General features: G+C 38.3%; 1 protein-coding gene across 3 annotated transcripts in view; it reads left to right on the forward strand.

The window, feature by feature from the left end:
* Window positions 1–19,921, forward strand: part of BICC1 (BicC family RNA binding protein 1) — a 90,525-nt gene that overhangs the window by 54,931 nt on the left and 15,673 nt on the right. Inside the window, exons 1-7 of one of the 3 annotated variants that reach the window (XM_053948763.1) lie at window positions 7,458–7,573; window positions 13,256–13,335; window positions 14,479–14,637; window positions 15,574–15,627; window positions 16,433–16,627; window positions 17,552–17,803; window positions 18,989–19,120. In XM_053948763.1, the coding sequence (XP_053804738.1) occupies window positions 13,315–13,335; window positions 14,479–14,637; window positions 15,574–15,627; window positions 16,433–16,627; window positions 17,552–17,803; window positions 18,989–19,120 (813 nt within the window). In that variant the 5' untranslated portion in view covers window positions 7,458–7,573; window positions 13,256–13,314. Of the gene's footprint in view, window positions 1–7,457; window positions 7,574–13,255; window positions 13,336–14,478; window positions 14,638–15,573; window positions 15,628–16,432; window positions 16,628–17,551; window positions 17,804–18,988; window positions 19,121–19,921 lie in introns of those variants that run through there. The other 2 variants (XM_053948759.1, XM_053948762.1) reach the window with 2 other exon arrangements.

Raw genomic sequence — 19,921 nt, forward strand, 5'->3', positions numbered from 1 at the left:
TCCATGAGTATCATCCTCTCCCTGCAAATTGGATGTATTACTAGTAAAATCCTGATATTTTTGTGTGTTGCTTTGATTTCAAGTATTCTTTATACTGTGCATTCTAAATATAGACAGAGTCCGTGCCAAAGGCGAAGTGCAAACTTACAAAACCATCATTGATAGAAATTCTAGTCTCTTTAATGACTTCCTCTGGAAACTGTAATTTGAATCATATGATTTTCCTGAAGTAGCAGTAGGAGGGAATATCTGAAAAACAGCTGTAATGCAGATTTTAGAATTTTAAACTTTTCATCTGTACAAACTTAACCTTGCATAAAACTGTGCTGGTCATTTAATTCCTTGATTATTTGGCAAGATTATTTTGTCTGTAAAGGAAGTCAGATCTAAAGAGAACAAAATCTAATGCATAGCTAGTGTTTTGGTAATTTTCTTGGTCCAGATTTTTAATGTTTTAAAAAATCTGTGTTTTTATGATAAATGCTTATTAAGCACACTGGTAGTTTTGGCTTTGGAATTGGTTTCATTTAGCTGGGGGAGACCAAAACCATCTGGCGATGCTCACCAACCATGGCCAGTCTCAGAGGGCTGTTGGCAACATGTTCTCCCTGTATTAACTCCTGTGAAAGGGAAAGGCAAATGAGCTCTTGTTAATGGGAACAAAGCTGTGGGAAAGGACAAAGTTGGGAATGAAGTGGAATGGGGAGAGACACAGAGAGGAAATGAGAGGCTGATGAGGAGACTGAAGCCAGTTGGAAAGAGGTAGGTGGGATGGCAGGAAACGTGAGGTTAGAGTGGGAGTCTTAAAGAAATGAGGGTTTTGAAAGAATAGAATAATAGAGATTAGTGACAAAGATGGTGTAAATGGGAAAACAGATGGGAGGTGCAAAGGAGGAAGGTGATGAAAATGCTTATTCCAAAAGGTGGAGGGGAGGATTACAGCCTTGTGTTCATGGGTATCTGGCATGGATTTCCAATACATATCCTTGTCTTGGAAATTAGATCAGACACAATTCTGAGGCTCTTAATGAATATCCTAGGGAAAAGCTGGTAAATGCTGTTGTATTGATGTGTACTTTAATTACTGTCCTAGACCAGTGATTCAGTGTCTAACATGTCACTATTCCCATTTGATGTCTTTGTGCAGCTTCCATAAAGTTGCAGTTTTGATGGCTGCAATTTAAATTTGTTAAAGATTTACCAGATGTCTTGTTTTGCATCAAAACATATGGATGACTTAAAATACCAGGAACGCAAAATATGAATTTCTAGTCCATGGGAGCTGAGGATATTGGCAATTTATACTAAAAAAAAAAAAAAAAAATCACAAAACAGTGTTAGAATGTGTGCAAGTAAACCAAGATGGCAATAAAAAGGATTAATTTTGAGTACAGCTTTCATCCAGCTGATTGGATTTGTGTCCAGTGCAATGTCAAATAATGTAAACTTGATTTTGCAGTGCTGGAGGAGAGTAGTAGCCAAGAAAGCAAGCTGTGAAAATACTGGGCTTCAGGAAAGTGCAAGCTTTTTTGTGGAATTGGCTTAAAATCCTCTAATGCCAAACAGCTCCCACGGAGATTTCCAGCAGTAAATTTGTAGCTATAGGTGTGCAGATTGCTGTGTCTAGTTCCCCTCTGCTGTTGCTACTGCCCTGAGTGCAGTGAGCAGTAAAGCTCATGCTCAACTCTCCTGCCTCTGTCATGTGGAGGTTACAAAGGGGAGTTGACTTCGCTCAGGCACACACATTTGGTCACATCAAAGAAATCTGAATTGTCAGATTGAATGTCTGCTTTCTGTGAAGGGAAGAAATTCTGAAAGTGGCTATTTGGGTGCATATTTTTTATTTTCTTCTTGTGGATTTGCTTACTGAAGGATGCTACAAGAAGGAATCCCTGTAGGAATGCCATGACAGTGTACACGGGTGCATTTGGGAGGGGAGCAGATTTTGAGTTCCGTAATTAAAGATGGAAGTTCCAGAGTGATGGGGTTGGGGAAAAAAAATGAAAAAAAGAAACTACTACAGAGAAGTTCATTTATAGCATGAATTACTGGTGGAATGCCAGACAAAGATAAGAAAGCTACTACAAAATGGGTTATGCTTTTAATCAGCTGACTCATTATATTGAAAATTGCTTCTTAGCAGTGTAAGCAGCATATCAGCCCAAATGAAGAAATTATCAAGAAGAGACTCTTGGCCATTAACTCTTTTTTTCTTTTCTTCCTAACATACATTAACAGACACAGATATTTTTTACATATTTTCTGCTCCATCTTCTGTTATTTTTACAACTAAAACTTTAACCTCACTCATTGCCAACATCAGCTGAAAATGAACATCTGCTAACTTAGACCTGAGTGCCTAAACTGCAATTTCTAAACCTGTGTCTGCAAGTGGTGCCCTTTGCTGTTCTGCTCTCATCTGCTGGCAGGGAAAAGATGTGAGCAAGAGCTGTGGGGAGAGGTGGTGCTCTCTACTTCCTGATAAGAATATGGATTTTTATCTTGTTGACTTCTTGCAGTTACCAGTGCCTTAATCACCCTAATGACACAAGTTTTGTGGGTTTTTTGTTGGTTTTTTTTTGTTTGTTTGTTTTGGGTGGGGTTTTTTGTGGTTTTTTTGGGGTTTTTTTGTTTGTTTGTTTGTTTTTTGTTTGGTTTTTTTTTCCCCATGGGCAGACTAAAGGTTATCCAGAGAGTGAGGTATGTGAATCCATAGCTGCTAACTAAAATATTGACATAAACCAATGCCCAGCATTGGCATTTAGGAGTTAGACTGGCATGGTGGAGTATGGGGAGTGCTGCATCCTATTTTGTGCTTTCTCTCAAGAAATTATCCAATTTTTAAGCCTAATGTGTTTGCTGGTAATTTTTGCAGTAACTCTCATACCTGGTATAATACACAAGTATTTACAAAACTCCTTAGTGTTAATGCTGGTTGAAATTTACCCTGGTAAAATCAGTTGCAGTCAACTATTTATAACATACATTTATTATTGATGAAATTACCAATTTTAGGGGTTTTTTTTTGCTATACTTGTGAGCTAGAATTTGCTTTTACTACAGTTAATGGAAAATTTGTATTCTCCCACAAGTATTTAGACAGCTAAATTGTGGGGACAATTTTCAGCTGACATATGTTGGTTGTCCACAGCTGTCACTGCATTTTCCTGATGCAAATTGGTGGGACATGAAATATTTGTAGGAGATGGCTGGAAAGGGATTGTAATTATTTTTTTCTTTAGAAAAACAGTTACTGGAAAAGTAGCACAGGGATTTTTAGGTTTTGTTCTTCCAACTGTGGATGTAGAATTTGAAACAACGCTGATTTTCTTTGATTTTTCCAGCATTTCAAATGGAACAGCACTGCCACCATTTTTCTGAGTGGACATACTCTGTCTGGAGGCCCAAACTTCCTATGCCTCACTTTCTTCTAGTCTAGTTTTTTTATAGCTTGCCAAGAGTGACAATATTTGCCTATTTTGCCATTTGAAATGCGTGCATGCATGTGAATTATCCATTTTTTCTTTGGCCAGTGGCTGCTCTCCTCAGGGTGAGATGTAAAGGTGAAAAAATTCTGCTGTTTTCTGTGTTTATGATATTTGGCTTGTGAATATTTTGAGGGGATGAATCTTTTTAGTTTAAGTACTTCTCCCAGGTATTCACTTTAAGTACTCAGTGCTAAGCTTCCTAATTAACCTACAGAGTACCTGTTGAGCTGAAGGATTTCTTACCTCAGTGCAACTTTGTAAATGGTCAATAATTTCTGTAATGTGTTGCTGAGGCAATCAGTCTGTAATTTACTTAGAGATTTAAAGTGAGTCTCTTGCTGACATTGTGTTTGGAGTGCCAGATTAATTACAGCACGTATTGTAGTTGCTGTATTATGACCTCCATCTGCTTTTTATTAACTTTCTCTGTAAATGAGAAACTGTCAGTGCATATTGTTTCTTATAGTCTGAAGAAAAATTCCCCCAAACCCCACAACTGTGTACTTTAAAAATTAAAGAACCGTTGTGTTTAGATCACAAGTTTGTTTATTTCTTTTGTTTCTGGAGCAGCTGACTGAAGCACAGATGACTCCTCCCTGTTTTGCAATAAATAAATGGACAAAGACCATCCCAGGCCATTTGAAGCTCGGCCACAGGAGATGGTGTTGGTTCTCTCTGATCCCAGCAGTTAGACACGCACAAACTCACAGCATCTCTTGTGCCAGCAGCTGGCAGCAAATCCCTCATTTGCTGGAGTCACTTCTCCCAGACTGCTGCCACTTGAGAAAACAGCCCCAGCCATTAATTCTGCAGGGTAGGTGACAGGCAAGGAGGCTTTTAAAGTCACGTTTGCTTGAGCCTTTTATCTCGTTTGTGCTCGGGGGTGTGTGCCTGCAGCCACCAGAGCTTAAACTCATGGATTTATACTGGCTCAGAGGAAGATAAAATGTATTTATGGCCACATTGGTGAATGTTTTTAAGGAAATTCTAGGTAGCAAAGGAGCCAGCAGGTGGGCACTGTACTGTAACTACACTTACACAAGAGTGATTTGAACTTGGGTCATTCCTGTAAGAGTAGGAAGATTTTTGGGCTTTTCTGGTTGTGATCAGGCTGTGCTGTATTTTCTGTGAAGAGCAGTGGTTTGCTTACACTTGGCCAGTCAAGGGAGGGATACAATACCAACACAGTTGTAATATGAAAGGGAATTGTCAAGGGGCTTAACATCCAGTGAGTGTGCTTGGCAGTAACTATAGTAAAACTGAAATTTCAAGCCCTGGAATGTAGTTATATAAACTTATTGCTGTAATTAAATTACTTGAGAGCACAGATTTGTCACAATCTTTCAGTGAAAATTGAAATTAGTTAATGTATTGGTTTCGGATTTTTAGGAGCTTCTAGCAAGCAGATACCTTGCAATGTGCTCTGTACTGCATCTGCAGGTAAACTGGAGACTGAGAGTGTTCTACTCTGATGCCCATCTGTCTATTTAAACTCAATTTTTGGGACACAGAATGCAATTTATCAGAGTGACTGCTGAAATTCACATAGCAGAGATGCTCAATAGGTGATTAATTTCCCAGAGGTGAGTTTTGCTATTAATGTAATACTGGGAGAGACAGATGGACAGAAGTGATGCAGAGAAAATTCATCTGAGAACAACTCAGGAATGATTTCTTGATTTGAAAGGCAACACTGGGCATCTTTCAGGTGTTTGGTGTTTTTATTTCAAAGTATATCACAAAGAAATGTTCCTTGCAGAGGAACAGTGTGGGCAGTGTTTGCTTGCTCTGAACCCCTCCATGCAAAGAAAAGCAGAAGTTTTTAAGTCACTGTTCTTCAGGAGATGAAGGTTCTCTTCCCAAATCAGCTGCAAACTGCCTGTTATACTGGTGAAAACAATTCAATATCTGTGAATAGGAATGACCTTCTAATGTAAGATAAACAGCTCTTAGAGTGCCATATACATATTGCCACGCTAAAAGCTAAGAAGTGGTCGATTATTACTTGATTAAAATGTGATTCGGTATTCACACAACAAACCGTCGGTGTAAAAGCATCTAGAAGGTTTTAGTATTCAGAACCAGTTGCTGGATTGATGGATAATGTTTTTGTTGGTTAGGTGCATCCCTAGTGGGTTTAGAAGGAAGATGGAAACACTACTTTCCTTGTTTCTCTATTTGACTTTTCGCTCCTGGAGACTGTAGCCTGCACAGTAGTGGTGCTGGGAAGTAATTTATACCTTGTGCTTCTAAAAAATAATAAAAGAAATAGGCATGTTTAGTCAGTGGCAGAAACTTGTTGATAACATAGCAATTTTGAGTCAAATTTCATACGCTTAATATTATCATGACTTTAAAATATGTTTTGATCTTTCAAATTTCAAGCTCAAGATGTAGAGATGGGTGTGTGTTAATGAGCTAATGCTGTATAAGAAAATGACTTCTTACAGCTTCAAAAAAGAGTTCAGGACCTTTTTCTTATTTAGTATCTAGCTGCTGTAAGCAATGTAATCCGTGTCTGGTACATGGGAAGAAAAACTAGGCAGTGAAAATGGTCTGCTGGTACTGGAGTTCTTTTTTGTAAGAGCCCTTGAATCAGTATTCCTGTGGACTCTTAGACTGGAGTTTTACTGGGTTGTCATCATTTTAATCTAATTTGTGAAGCTGTTGCTGCTTGAATAGCTCTCAAGAAGACAGTTTAGATGTTTCTTTATTGGACTTGCCGTTTTTCTCTTTGTTTAGAAAAAACAGAGCAAACAAACAAAAAATGCTACCTGTTCACCAGGAATATAGTTGAAATAACCTCTAAAAATATAATAATCTGAGAAAGGAAAATATTCTTGGGGAAAATTCATTTCACAGAGTGTGGTACTAAAGCTGGGAAAGCAAAGTATTTGTAATGGTAATCAAAAATATTCTATGAGCTCTCTTTGGCTTTAGTCACCAGATGTCTGATGTCCTGTTGGGAGGTAGCTCTTTTTATCTCTCCGATAACATTTAATTCCACCCTGATTCCTAAGAGGATGGGTCTGTTTGTCCTGCTCACTCAGGCCTTTATAGTGCATTAATCTTTGCTGCAGACTAACTGCATCCTCCTGGTCCAGCCACAGCATTCATGCTTGCAGTGGCTGTGTCCAAACCAGCTCACACAGTGGGGTGCAGTCGGTCAGAGCAATCAGACACCGAAAGGTGCAGCAGTAGCCAGGGGTTGGATGTGGGAGCACTGCAAGGAAGGCTGAGCCTGAGGAGTGAACTTCAGCTCACGAGTCAGATGATGTTTTTTATTTAGAAAAACACAGTCACAAGGACTTGTTTGAGAAGGTGTGTGAGAAACTAAAATTATCTCATGACTTATATATCAGAATTGCAGCCCTGAGTATGAGTCGGTGTGCAGTGAAGACACAGTGGTGTTATTTCTGATAGGAATGTTGTGGCTGTTTCCTAGGTCCTTTATTAAGCTGATCTTAAAATACTATAGCTTTTTTCTTCTCTGTATTTTTTATTTTCATTCCCAGGCATTGTGATTCTGTGTTTGTGCTTTGAGATTCAAAGGCAACAGACATTTAAGTCACGAACTGTGAATTTGTTGCGTCCGTGCTGAAAAAAAATAAGCCATAACAGCCTTTGTGTCCTGCTGAGAGATTGCCTTGCTTTGGGTGGCTGCTTGGGCTAAAGGCTGAAGAGCAGCTGCCCAAGAGGCAGCACAAGGGCTGCGTGGCATGTGCCTTTTTGTGGCTGACTGTATTTGCAAAACGTCCCTAAAGGCTCTTTGTAGAAGTAAAAGAAGGAATTTAAGCTAATCATGGTGGTAACTAAAGTTGTGTAACTGAAATGGAGTGTCTTGGTGATTACAATTAATTCATTCTCATTTCTTCTTTTCAGGTTTTCTTCTCCACCTTGGCCTTCCCCTTCTCCCTTGAAATCTGGTCACTTTTCTGTTTAAATTGCCATATGATCTGTTACCTCTTCCTTGTCTTCCCTCTTTGCTTATGCTTTAAGAGAAGTCTTTTCAACTTCATTTCCTCTGTCAGTGGTCCGAAATCCAGTCATCAATAGTTTATTTCTCCAAACGTAATGTTGTACAGGTAATCTATTTTTTAAAGCTTATCTGATGTTTCTGGGTAATTTTCACTTAATTCTGGGCATTCTGAACATGAATTTTCAGTGTTCTGCTGGGATGTTTCAAAGCTGCTAGGAGATCCAAATGTGGGATTCAGCTATGATTCATGTACAAGTGCATCTCATTTCTTTTAATTTGAGGCTTACATCAAACAGATATTTCACTCTTAGAGCCATTTTAACTAGCCTGTTGCAGACATTGATGTTTTCTTTTGAGCTACCCTGAAATCTTTGAGAAACAAGGTACTTTTCTCTGCTTTACCAGATGCTGTGCTGCATTTCTTCAGTTTCTGTGTAAGATCAGTGTGTTACTCAGTCTCTGCTTTGTGAATGTCTGTGTGTCTGCCTGTGTGTGTGTATGTAAGTGTGTCACTATAAATGGTGGAGAGAAGTGAGGAGGGGATTGCTGGCTGCACATCCCACAGTTGTTGCAGAGCAGGGTTGAAGAGCAGTGCTCTGGCAGTTAATGCTCCTCAGGTGACAGCATGGCAGCAACCAAACTGTGACAAGAGTGAGGGGCTGTGTGTAAACTGCCTTCCCTGGAGGGAACAGTGTGCAGAACAGTGCAACAAGTGTTTGCTTTTTCTCAGCTTCCTTCTCATGTCCTGAGTTGAACAGAAATTCTTCTAAAGGTGGTTTGGAGGTAGGTGCCAGTAATGGAGAAAGTCAAGAGTGAAAAAATGCTGAGAAGACAGAGTCTTTCAAATGTGTGCACACATATAGGCAGTGGCTCTGGCTCCTCCCAGGGACTTTTCATAATCAGTTGTTTGTTCACAACAAACAGATCCCCCAGAATGCCCAGAGCCTCAGGATATGTCTCCTCTGAAGACACTATTAATTGCTTGCAGCCCATGTTGAGTTTTATGATGCTCTGAGTAGGTTTTTGATCATGCCCAAGTTAGCTGGGTGAAATCTTGTTCAGAGAAAATGATGCTGCAGTCTAATTTCAGCCAAAAAACCAAGAAAAAAGTCAAGCCCCAAATGAGAAAAACTACATGTTGTTCTTGAGTGATACCTCTGAGAATACTCAGGAGTCTGCAGTAGGAAATGGCTCATTGCTTTCTGCCTTAATACACGAGTAGCTTTTTCCTTCTGTGGTTTAGACACTGGGAGGAGAAGTGAGTGCTCCGAGTTGTATTGGCCAGAGGATGAGAATTCTTTTCAAGTGGTAAGCCAACAGCACCGAGTGCCCAAGTGCTGAATTTCCTTTATTATTCAGTCGAGCTCCTTTGCATGTGCCTTACTCCTGAGCATTTGCTCCATGCTTTTAGCCTTAATGTTGCTTTTCCATGGCAATAGTTCGAGCCTGTTTCAAGTCTCTCTTGGCCATTACCAATCATCTACTTTGGTGAGGGAATGTCCACTCCTAAAACTGTACACACAGTATTTCCTAATTTATTTATGAGCATTAAATAAATGGTTTCAATTTAATTATCCTTTTTTCATATTAGTAGGAAGCCTTACTTGACCTTTTTGCTTAATTCACTTGTTTTATACGTCTATGTTTCTTTCAGATGAGAACATACCAACTTCTATGTGTTAATATGTTGTTTGGAGCTTCTTTGTTTTTTAACTTCTCACATAGCTCAGTGGGCTTTTGTTGGTACTTTTGGGACAGACACTCTCATAACTTGTCCCTCAAAAATGCTGGGTCTCTTTTGTCTTTTTGTTTGAATGGCTGGAGTTCTGTAATACTCTTGGGCTATTCAGATCTTAATCAGCCACTCGTTAAGAATGACTGTCATCTGCCCTGGTGTTGCCCAGTTGTCTGGCTATTTTTAGAGTATTTTGGTATTTCTGTTACTTAAGGCTGTTCATCCTGTAAACAAGCTGGATGCATAGCTGTAGTCTGAAGAGCTGCCCTAGACCTTAAATGTAACACTCAATTTTCAGGAGAGGCCTACACACTTAAATGGTTTCATTATTTGAAATATTTCTTGCCTGGGAGAAGTTGGTGTCAATGCATTTGCACTGGCACAAATGTACTTTTGCTTGGAGGAATTTTGTTTTGTTTACTGAAGTGTCACACACAATAGTAGCAATAAAGCTGGAGGCTTGCTGGTGTAGCTGTGGACAAAGACTGGGGAGGCGAAACTCTGCCAAAGCGTGGAGTGAGGAATTTGAGGATAGGAGCAATAAAAGACCACTTGAAGGCAGGAGTCTGGCAAAATGAAGACTGTTGAGAAAAATTTCCAGCGGTGTCTGTTGTGTAACTTCAGCTTTCTATTTTATGTAAATATTCCTCCATTCTTGGGGGGTGGGGGAGGAATGGCCTGTTAAAATTATTTTTTTCTTTTCCATTCCTAAAGAAAAATATACTGCCTTTCAAAATTGATTGAAAAGATGGATTACCATAGAATGGCATTTTTAATAGCTTGCAAGATACTAATCATGTTGTTTCTCATGAGTTAAAACCTTTTCCAGGGTCTGATACTACACTTTAAATAAAGTGTTAAAGCATTATATGCTTCTAGTACACAGACCTCTTCTGAAGTCTTTGTTCTGTGTTTGCAAATAGTTTGCAAAGCTTTGGTGTCTCATGTCGTTATTTATGGTAGGCACCTGCTCTTTGCTCTCTCTAGTTTTATATGGAGCATACTCCCAGTTATATTAAGGAGCTTAACGAACAAGGTGATTATTTTCCCCCAAGTGAAAACAGGCATCAGACCCCGTGTTCCCTAGAGACAAGGGATGACTTAGCATCCCCTGGACAGAAGTTCATGGTTGAGGCCCCAGGCAGGGGAGCTGTTTGACCTGGTTCAGTGGGTGGTTTCCCCCCAGCCAGGGCTGCGTGGCAGCGTGGATCAGTGGCAGTAAGGACTGGAGGGCTGCGTTGTGCTTATCTGCACTGGCAGTACCAGACACCATCACACCCACTACAGCTTTGTGCCTGACAATCCTCTTCACACTTCTGAGAGTGCCAGGGAGATTTCTGGGGGCTTTGACAGTGCATTGCTGCCATCACACCTGAAGGTATTTCAAATATTAAATGTAGAGCTTTATCCAACCAAGAGTTTTGTCTTAGTGCCTAAGACATGGCAGGATTTTTTTTCTAAATTAAATGTAGCTGTTAATCCATGGAATCAGCTGCAAAGCAAACAAGTTGTTTGATTCCATATCTATATTAAGAAATTTTGTTTCTGTAACACATGGAAAATCAGGTTATTATGATGTAATTGTCTCTCTAAATTCTTAATTGATTGCTGAAATGATCTGTTGATTGTTATTTGGGTACCTGTGAGTTTTCCTGCAGATCATACATAGTTTCAATGAGCTTCAACTCATGCAAGGCCGATTCAAACGCTTCAAAATCTTTTCGTTTTCAGGCAAAATTTCATGAGGATGTTGTATTTAAATGGTGTTACACTGAAGGAAAAAGTGAACAACTCTGAAAGAACTAATTTCTTTGACTTAAACTGACTTCATATCCATTTCCAACCACTGTGTCCTTGAGAAGAAGTCAATTAAGGAGAGTGTACTTAAGACCAATTTTGAAAAATTGGGTAGCACATTTTAGAATTGTCACTGGCCTCAGTGGATTCGTTTTTGCTTTGTGGGTTCTTCTTTGTTTTCTTTTTAAACTGAGCAATTGAGCTTTTTTTCATCTTAAAAGAACAAACAAGTGTAGAAATACAGGATGTTTGGCTGAAGCTGTCAGGATCAACAGAAAAGAGGTGTCCAACTGAGATGAGAAATGGAAAAAATAGGTATTCTAAATTATATTTTCACTCATGAGTAAGCAAATAATAATATGGAATGATAGTCATCTCCTTTGGTACTAATAGGATGCCAGGCTTGATTTCAGGTAATTTTCCTACATATAATCAAATATGTATTTAAATACAATGTTTACAAATATGTGAAAATCAGCTCCACAGTGGTGGTGATGGTCTAGGTTTGTGTTTTTGCTGGTTGCATCTGAAGAGCACTTGGAGCACACACAGTGTGCTAGAATCTGCTTCTGGGAATTTCTGACTGCGCCATCCACTTCAAATATCATTCACAGCTTAAATGCATTAGAACCACATGGCTTCCTGTCAGCTTTAAAAAGAAAAGAAAATTTGCCCTTAAGACTATTCTGTTGGGTTTTTGTTTGACTTTGCTCCATTGTGAAAGGCTGAAGCAGCAGATTTTTGAAGCTTCTGTAGGTTCTGTGTGCATAGCATGTTTTTGTGACTACAGTTTTTCCATTTTAAAAAATAAAATGTATCTGTTTCTCAGAACTCAAAATGCTGTATTTTTCTTGACTTTCATGAAACTTGGCAGTGAATCCTGTGTCCTTTCAGTGTTTCTGTATCCCTAGCTGAATGTGCTCAGAACTTCAGTGGTAAAGACTAGAGGCTTATTTTTACTCTTGGAATGAAAAGAGTATCCAGGTATGACTTAAAGAGTTTCAATTTTCAATTGAATAGAGCAGGTTTACAGCCTAAAGTTGTATTATTTCACATTTCTTTAGCTGGGAAGTGATTTCAACCATTCAGATGATGGGAAAGGCAGATCTGTCGTGTTACAGCTGTTTTCTCCTGCCATTGAGAATACATTTATTTTTATATTCCCTAAGACGTACGTATTTGTCTAGCATAATGAATTACATTAATTCAAGAGTCAGAAGAGGGTTGAGAATTAAAAAAAAAAAAAAAACAGTACAGTGTATCACAGGAGAAAAAGGCACTGCAAAAGGGTAGAGGACTCAAGACCTGGGGAAAGGGGCATCAGCTGCAATATCATACCCTTGTTTCTACCACACAGAAATGTGGGTGGTAGTCGGGCATTTCTTTCTTTGTTGTGACTGAAGTACATTCAATGTTCTGATGGTAATTTTGCACTGTGGCACTTTGTGCTCCTGGACACCAGATGGTGCTGCTAAACTGGCTGATGTGTCATTTTCACACTTGGAGTCATTGGTACTTGATTTAGTTCCAAAGTCAGGTCTGTACTCTCTGACCAGGTGTATATTATGGGATGCAGAACTGCACCAGCTAGATCAGCCCAACAGCTTGTGTTGTTTAATGGGACTGGTCTGAAAACTATCATGTAAACCAAGCAGGCTGTAGAATCAATATTTTAGATCTCACTGGGCAAAACCCACCATCAGGTGGTGTTCCTGCTAATTTATGTACTTGAATTTCAGCAATTTGCTGTAATAAAGTGTCATTTAAATTTCATTTGATAACTGCAATCAGAAAACTTTGGGTGGAGACACCTTTAGTGCCATGTTAAAACTGCAAAGAATATTTCTAGATTAATTAAATATAACAAAGTGATGATGAGGGAGAGTTTGAGTTTGGTGGGTGGCTAAAAAGCTTTGAGTTTTTTGCTGTTACTTTTGATTTGAGAAGATATGGTGTCTTAGCTATGTAATTGCATTGAAGCCAGTGTTTATGTTTATGATACTGTGATATGCATTTGGAATTTGATTTCTATTTATTTTAAGTTGGTTCTCATGTTTAATAAATTCATTTGGTAATCCTAATTGTGGGGCTGAAGGGATGGAATAAGACATTTTGGCCTTCAGCTGAATCCCAGAGGCTGGTGGTATGGTTCATCAGTCGAATATAAATAATGGGCTCAAATTTATTTGAGTGGTGAGGAAATTTTTTTTCTAGATATTGTACTGTGTTTTTCTTACAAGCTTATTTCTTTTATAGATCCCCATATTAAAGTTTCTGGAAAAAAAGAGAACGTTAAAGAAGCAAAAGAGAAAATCATGTCTGTCTTGGACACAAAAGTAAGAAAACTTTCTTAGAATGACACCTTAGCCCCTAATTTTGTGGTGACATTGATCTCTTTAATAGGCACATTTCAAGAGAAGGTATTCATGGACACTCTGAAGCAAAGTCTCCATTAAATGCTTTGCAGATGTTGATATTGGTGTATGCCCACATATTTAAACATTTTGAGAGAAAAATACTTGCTTGAAGCAGCTTTTCCAGATCTGAATCATATAGAAATAATATTTCCAGCCATATGGCTAAAAGTGTTTTATTTCAAAATCTGAAATACAGCTTCACTGCAAGCAATAGATTATGCAACCACTTCAGAGAACCTAAAATTTTGTTTCTGTTTGAAATTTGATTTTAGGAGCATTTATGCTGTTTTGTTTAACAGTTACTCTATTTTTACACTCTGAAACATCAGGACCAGAATTTCTAAAACATCTAGATTTTGGCTGGAGATCTCTTCTGTTCATCAGATATTATTTTCATTCAGCAGCAGCTCTTTTGGGGCAGTGTGTATGGCTCCTGTGTACTTGTATGGCACCTTCCTGGTTCTCTGAGCAGATTGCCAAGAGGAACACTCAGTAATAAGCACCACTTTTTAAACAACTATTCACAACATTATTATGAGCTGTTAACAATAGAGCTTTTAAGAATAGCTGTAGGCAGTGTTTGTGTGTTTTAAAAATTCATGTACCAAAAAAAAAAACTGTTTAAGGAAGAAAAAACAGTTATTTGGTCCCATGGCTTTGATTTGCAAAGTCTTCATAATGTGATCCTTTCAGATCAAATAGGGGTGCATGACTTCAATTGAAAGAATACAGAATTAAAAGAAAGAGAATAAAATACAAAAGGACACTTAAGTCACAGTTGACAAAAGTTCAAGGGTATTTTAAAAGCCTTAGTTGTTTTTAAGGGTGCATCTTTGGGATATTTATCTCCACTATTTATTTCCTCACTAGAAAGAAAACAAGACCAAATTAACATCCAACCGATTCCTATTAAAAACATCATCCTTGAGTAGAAGTTAAGTAATAGCAAAAACACTTTCAAAATACAATTTTGATGTCATTCTTGAAGTTACATTCCTCCTAAAAACTCTAATGCTCCAGTTCTGCTGTGACCAAGTCAAACTGTGGGTGCTTGATTTCCAGAGCAATCGGGTAACCTTGAAGATGGATGTTTCACATACAGAACATTCTCATGTGATAGGTAAAGGTGGCAATAATATTAAAAAAGTGATGGAGGAAACGGGATGCCATATCCATTTTCCAGACTCAAATAGGAACAATCAAGCAGAGAAAAGCAACCAAGTAAGTGTTGTTTAATACTGAGCTCATTTGTGTTGTAATTCCTGAGAGTATAAAACATTTGTAAACTTCTCTCATCAATATGGGTTTTTTGGGGATGGTGTGTTCATATTCAGGAAAATAGATTTTTTGTATTTACACTGTGTGGAAAGTACAGGGCTTCCTAAGTGAGCAAATCTTTAAAAACAGATGGAAACATTTTGTGATGGCTCATGAATCACTTTAATTTTTTTAAGCTGAAATTACTTTGCGCATACAGAAGTCAGCAACTTCGTGTGAATGGTAGAGAAGTGGTATGAAAAAATCTGCTTTTGTCATTTTTTTTCCCTGTTCAACACAATGACTTATTCAGCATATTGATTGATTTTTTTGGTGCTTTTTATTTATGGTGTGACTTTGTTGAAGACTAAACTTAGCAAGTAGCCAGCAGAAATGAATGTCCTATTGTAAGAGTTCAACTTCATTAGAATAAATCATTGAGCTTGAATTGTTCATCTTTTCTGGTGCTAATATTGGTGGAATGTTTACTTTCAAGTCTCTCATCCTTGTACTTAGCATTCCCACTTGTGCATCCTAATGCCTGCCAAGCAAAATGCAGTAATTTCAAAAAATGCAAGAAAATTTACTGTTGTTTGAATATTAGCATTGAGCACATGTATACAGTAGTGATTCTATTATTTAACCTAAACCACTATATTTTTGATGTATTTTTTTAGAAGCTTAAATATATGTAACCTAAGATGCTGAAACATTTTTTTAATACTGGCTATCGTTTTCAGCTAGTGTTTAGAGAACAATTAGGATGTCAGTAAGTGTGAAATGTGTTGATTTTTTTCTTAGATTTTTTTTTTTTTTAAGGAGAGCACGCCTGTCTGGATAACTTCTCCATGCCTCACTTGAAAATATGATCCAATGTTTTTCACATTCTTGCTCTTCCAGGTGTCTATTGCAGGACAGCCAGCTGGAGTGGAGTCTGCAAGAGTCAGAATTCGGGTAATGCTCTAGCTCAGTGTAGTGTACCCCCAAAAACACCTGTCAGGGGAAAAATGCATAGTTTTGAGAAACCTAGGGTTGTCTGCCTCTGTCTGGTGACAGCAGAAATGTAGGAACAAATGTGAGTATCTATATAAGAAATATGCCAAGGGTATTATAACAGTGATTCATATTCTGGCTGAATTTTTAACTGGCCCAAAGTGGGTCTTGAACACGAAGTCTACACTCTGAGCAAGATGAAAATTAATTCCATACTGTGTAGAAAAGTATATCTTAACTTACCTACCACAGATGGCCTGTGGAAGCTCAGGCATCTTGTGTGAATCTAGGACTTGGGAAAGGCAATTTCTGCTTCTCACATTTTAACCATTTTCATGTATAATTTGTGTAAATAATTCAGTGTCATTCTCCACTTGTAGCTATTTTCTATCTTTTCCTTTTAGTTTCAACTCTTATGTGTATTTTGGCATGGATAATGAAAAATCAAATAAATTACCAGAAGCTTATAGCAATTTTTGAGCTAGACATGTCACACCACCTTATTCCAAATGTTCCAGCTATTTTGGAGGAAAAAAATCAACCAACAAAAATCAAAAAAAGCTTCTGCAAAAAAAGCCCACTCTAGTGTTCCTGGAAAAAGAGGTGCCTTTTTCCAAGTGACAATATATTTTTAACCATGAACTTTGGGCAGAGGATGTGTTTTGTCAGTTAAATCATCACTGACCACATTATGATTGAGGAGTAAAATTGTTGTAGTTTGAGTATGGCTCTGGTTTTCCTTATCTCCTCTTCATTGCTGTTGTAGGAGCTGCTTCCATTGGTACTCATGTTTGAATTGCCTATTGCTGGAATTCTCCAACCCATCCCAGATCCTAATTCTCCAACCATTCAGCATGTATGTCAGACGTATAACATTTCGGTTTCCTTCAAACAACGCTCTCGAATGTATGGTGCTACAGTCATTGTTAGAGGGTCACAAAACAACACTAGTGCTGTGAAGGTAATCTCTGCTCTTAAGAAGTTTCTGAATGTCATATATTTATAATTTATATGTCTAAAATGGCATATCTTGCCTCATCAGCACATGTTACTGTATAATCACTTGCAAATCCTGAGGGTTTGAATTTTTTCTTAACTTATACAGCTGAAGTGTAAAAGTGCATAGAAAACAGTTCTAAGTTTAGGATTTAGCATTGTTAGTGGTAAGGTTTTAATCCAGTGTTCACCTCCTTCACACTTGCTCAGGTTTTCAGCAATTCTGGAATACACGCTGGTCTTAACCATCTTTTAATTCAAAAACAACGCAAACAAAAACCACAAAATACACCTCCCATCTCAAATTGTTCATGCTGAGCTCTTCTCAACACACGCACAAATGTATAACCTTGAAAGTTGCCCAATCAGTCAATAAAACTGAATCCAGCGCTTGGAGGTGTGAGTTTGACAGCCAAGGCAAGGAACTGCCAGGAGCCTGTTCATCTTAATAAAGTAAAAAAAAAGTGTTCTTGTTAGGAACTGGCAGCAGGAGAGATTGATACAGTCCCAGATGGGTGGATCTCAAGACAGTAAGAACATCTGAGCCCCACACCAAGAGGCAAGCTGTGCAAGTGTACCTACCCAGAGAAATCTCTGTTGACTTTCTGACTGCCTTGGTGGCCACAAAAGGTCTGTTGGGACCAAGTCTTGTGGCATTGTCTTACTGCCTGTTACAGAGTGGCAATGAAATGCTGCATTTGGTCATAAAAAGGGAGTAGTGGGCAGTGTTTAGTGCATTCGTTACCTTTTACAAATCAACCGTAGTTTTAAACCGAACAGTGTTTTCTTATCTAGCCTGTGGAGTGCATGACGAGAAAGGAAGCAGTCTGAGTTCTCCTTTTATGTGCCTGTGAGCCCTGTTTCACTGGCTTCTCCCATTTCCCCCCAGGAAGGAACAGCCATGCTCTTGGAACACCTGGCTGGGAGCCTGGCCTCTGCAATCCCTGTGAGCACACAGCTCGACATCGCAGCGCAGCATCATCTCTTTATGATGGGTCGAAACGGCAGCAACATCAAACATATCATGCAGAGGACTGGTGCTCAGATCCACTTCCCTGACCCTAGTAACCCACAGAAGAAATCCACTGTCTACCTCCAGGGCACAATTGAGTCTGTCTGTCTTGCCAGGCAATATCTCATGGTAAGTACTTTCAGTGAAGCTTGTCTGAAAAAATTGCCAGATCATAGAAAGTATGCTTGCTCTGCATGTATTTACAGGTCACATGTAAATTAGCCTCAGAGAGGAAGGATTGCTATTCACACTGCAAACAGCTGATGCAATTTTTGTCAGGGTTTTTTCAGTATTTGTAGTTACAGAAAATACTTGTAATCACTGGTAACATGACTTGAAAAATAACCTTTTTAATATAAATGCAACAGAAGTAATTTAAATTTGCAATAACAATATGCCTCTGAGTAGAAACAGATTTCTGAAATATTCTGTGGGTGTTGGGTGATGGGTTATGCTTTATTTTGCCAGCCTGTCTTTTCTGTTTGTTAGGTAAATAGGTTTCTTTTGAGGGAAATGTCAGGAATTCCTTAGTTCCCATGTAGGCAAATGTTCAATGAAATTGGGAAACTGTAGGAAATAATTACTTGTTTAATGTCTTGCATTTTTTATAGTACACAGCCACAACTCTATAATGCCTCTTATAAAAATAGCTCTGGTGGTGAATATCATTATTTGTAGAGATTTTTGGTATATTATTCCTTAAACTTCAAAGCAGTCTTTAGCCATTATTTTAGTACTAAGGCACACACACATTTTTCATGTATGTGATTGAGGGACACAATGTGTGAGGACTGGACCATTCCACTTTTGAGGTTTTTACTCTAAAGCTTTAGTATTTCAAGTGTGTTACAGATGTTATCCATATCACTGGAGAATATTTACATGGCTGATCTAAAATGGGGAGGAGAAAGGTAAAAGTGAAGACATAGGCAGTGGTGAATTAGATATTTTTTACATGTGTTTTTCCTTACTACAAGCAGTTTAACAGGAGTGTTTTAGTATAGGTGTCCTGCCATCATTTCCTGACAAGGCTGTGCTGATTGGAATGTCAAGTATTCAGTAAATCATTTCACCCTTGTCCTACCAAACTCTTTGTTCACAGTCCTGGGACAGGAACATACACCTGTATTCTTGCATACAAGGAAGTGGCTTTCCCTAAAATGTCATCCTTGCTATTTTTTCTGTACTTACAGAAATTTCCTTGCATCATGATGTGTAAATGTTACAATGTCTACAGTTCAGTTTATTGCTACGATTTTTATGGGAAAATGGCCAGTTACAAGTGCTAGGAATTTTTTATGCCTTTCTTTTCAGGGTTGCCTTCCCCTTGTGCTCATGTTTGATATGAAGGAAGAAATTGAAGTAGAACCACAGTTTATAACACAGCTAATGGAGCAGTTAGATGTCTTCATAAGCATTAAGCCTAAGCCAAAACAACCAAGCAAGGTTTGTGCAAAGCTAATATTTTCCTTTTAGGCTTTCATGACAAAGTTTCAGAGCTGATGAGTTGATGTGTGCTCTTCCTCCCAGTTTGACAGATCATAAACTTGTGAAAGCCATATGTATTTTCTGCTTGAAATGCCGGTTTAAATGATCCAGCAGCTCTGCTTTAGGGTGATTTGACTTTCATTAAATGCTTAATAATAAAGAAATGAGCTTTTCTGTAAAATACATCGATAAATGCAATGGGAGGTGTTTATTGTAAAATATTTAGGCCAGTATGGATAGGGGACTCTTGCAGTTACCTGTGTTGTATAAAAGGCCAAAGCAGGCAAAAGTTATAAAATTTTAAATGATCATTCCATTGTGTCAGTATGTGAGCTTCCCTGTGTAGGGATATATAAAACCAATACAAAGAAAGGTCCTGTAGAAGATGTACAAGCAATGGGGTTTTGTAATTTAATTTTCCAGAAACTTATTACCTTATTCTTAGACAACTGTGAATGTAATAGGTAAATTTAATATGAACAACTGGGGGTTTTGTCCACTTCAAGGTATAAAGCTCAGGTAAAAGAGAACATAAGATACTAATTATTGATTCAGTTATCTAGCTCTTGAGGTGCTTAACATTTGGTCTACCAAGTAGCACCAAGGTACTATAGTAATTAATTTTCTTAGAGAGGTGTTCCATCATTCTCATTGCAAATCCTTATGAAATCCCTAGTCTTGCTCTCCTGAACCTCACACCCCTGAATTTAAATAGTTGCTAATGGATGTTAGCTCATGCTGTCTCACACTGTTGTGGTT

This window comes from Vidua chalybeata, chromosome 8 (genome assembly GCF_026979565.1).
Source record: "Vidua chalybeata isolate OUT-0048 chromosome 8, bVidCha1 merged haplotype, whole genome shotgun sequence".
Taxonomy (NCBI): Eukaryota; Metazoa; Chordata; class Aves; order Passeriformes; family Viduidae; genus Vidua; species Vidua chalybeata.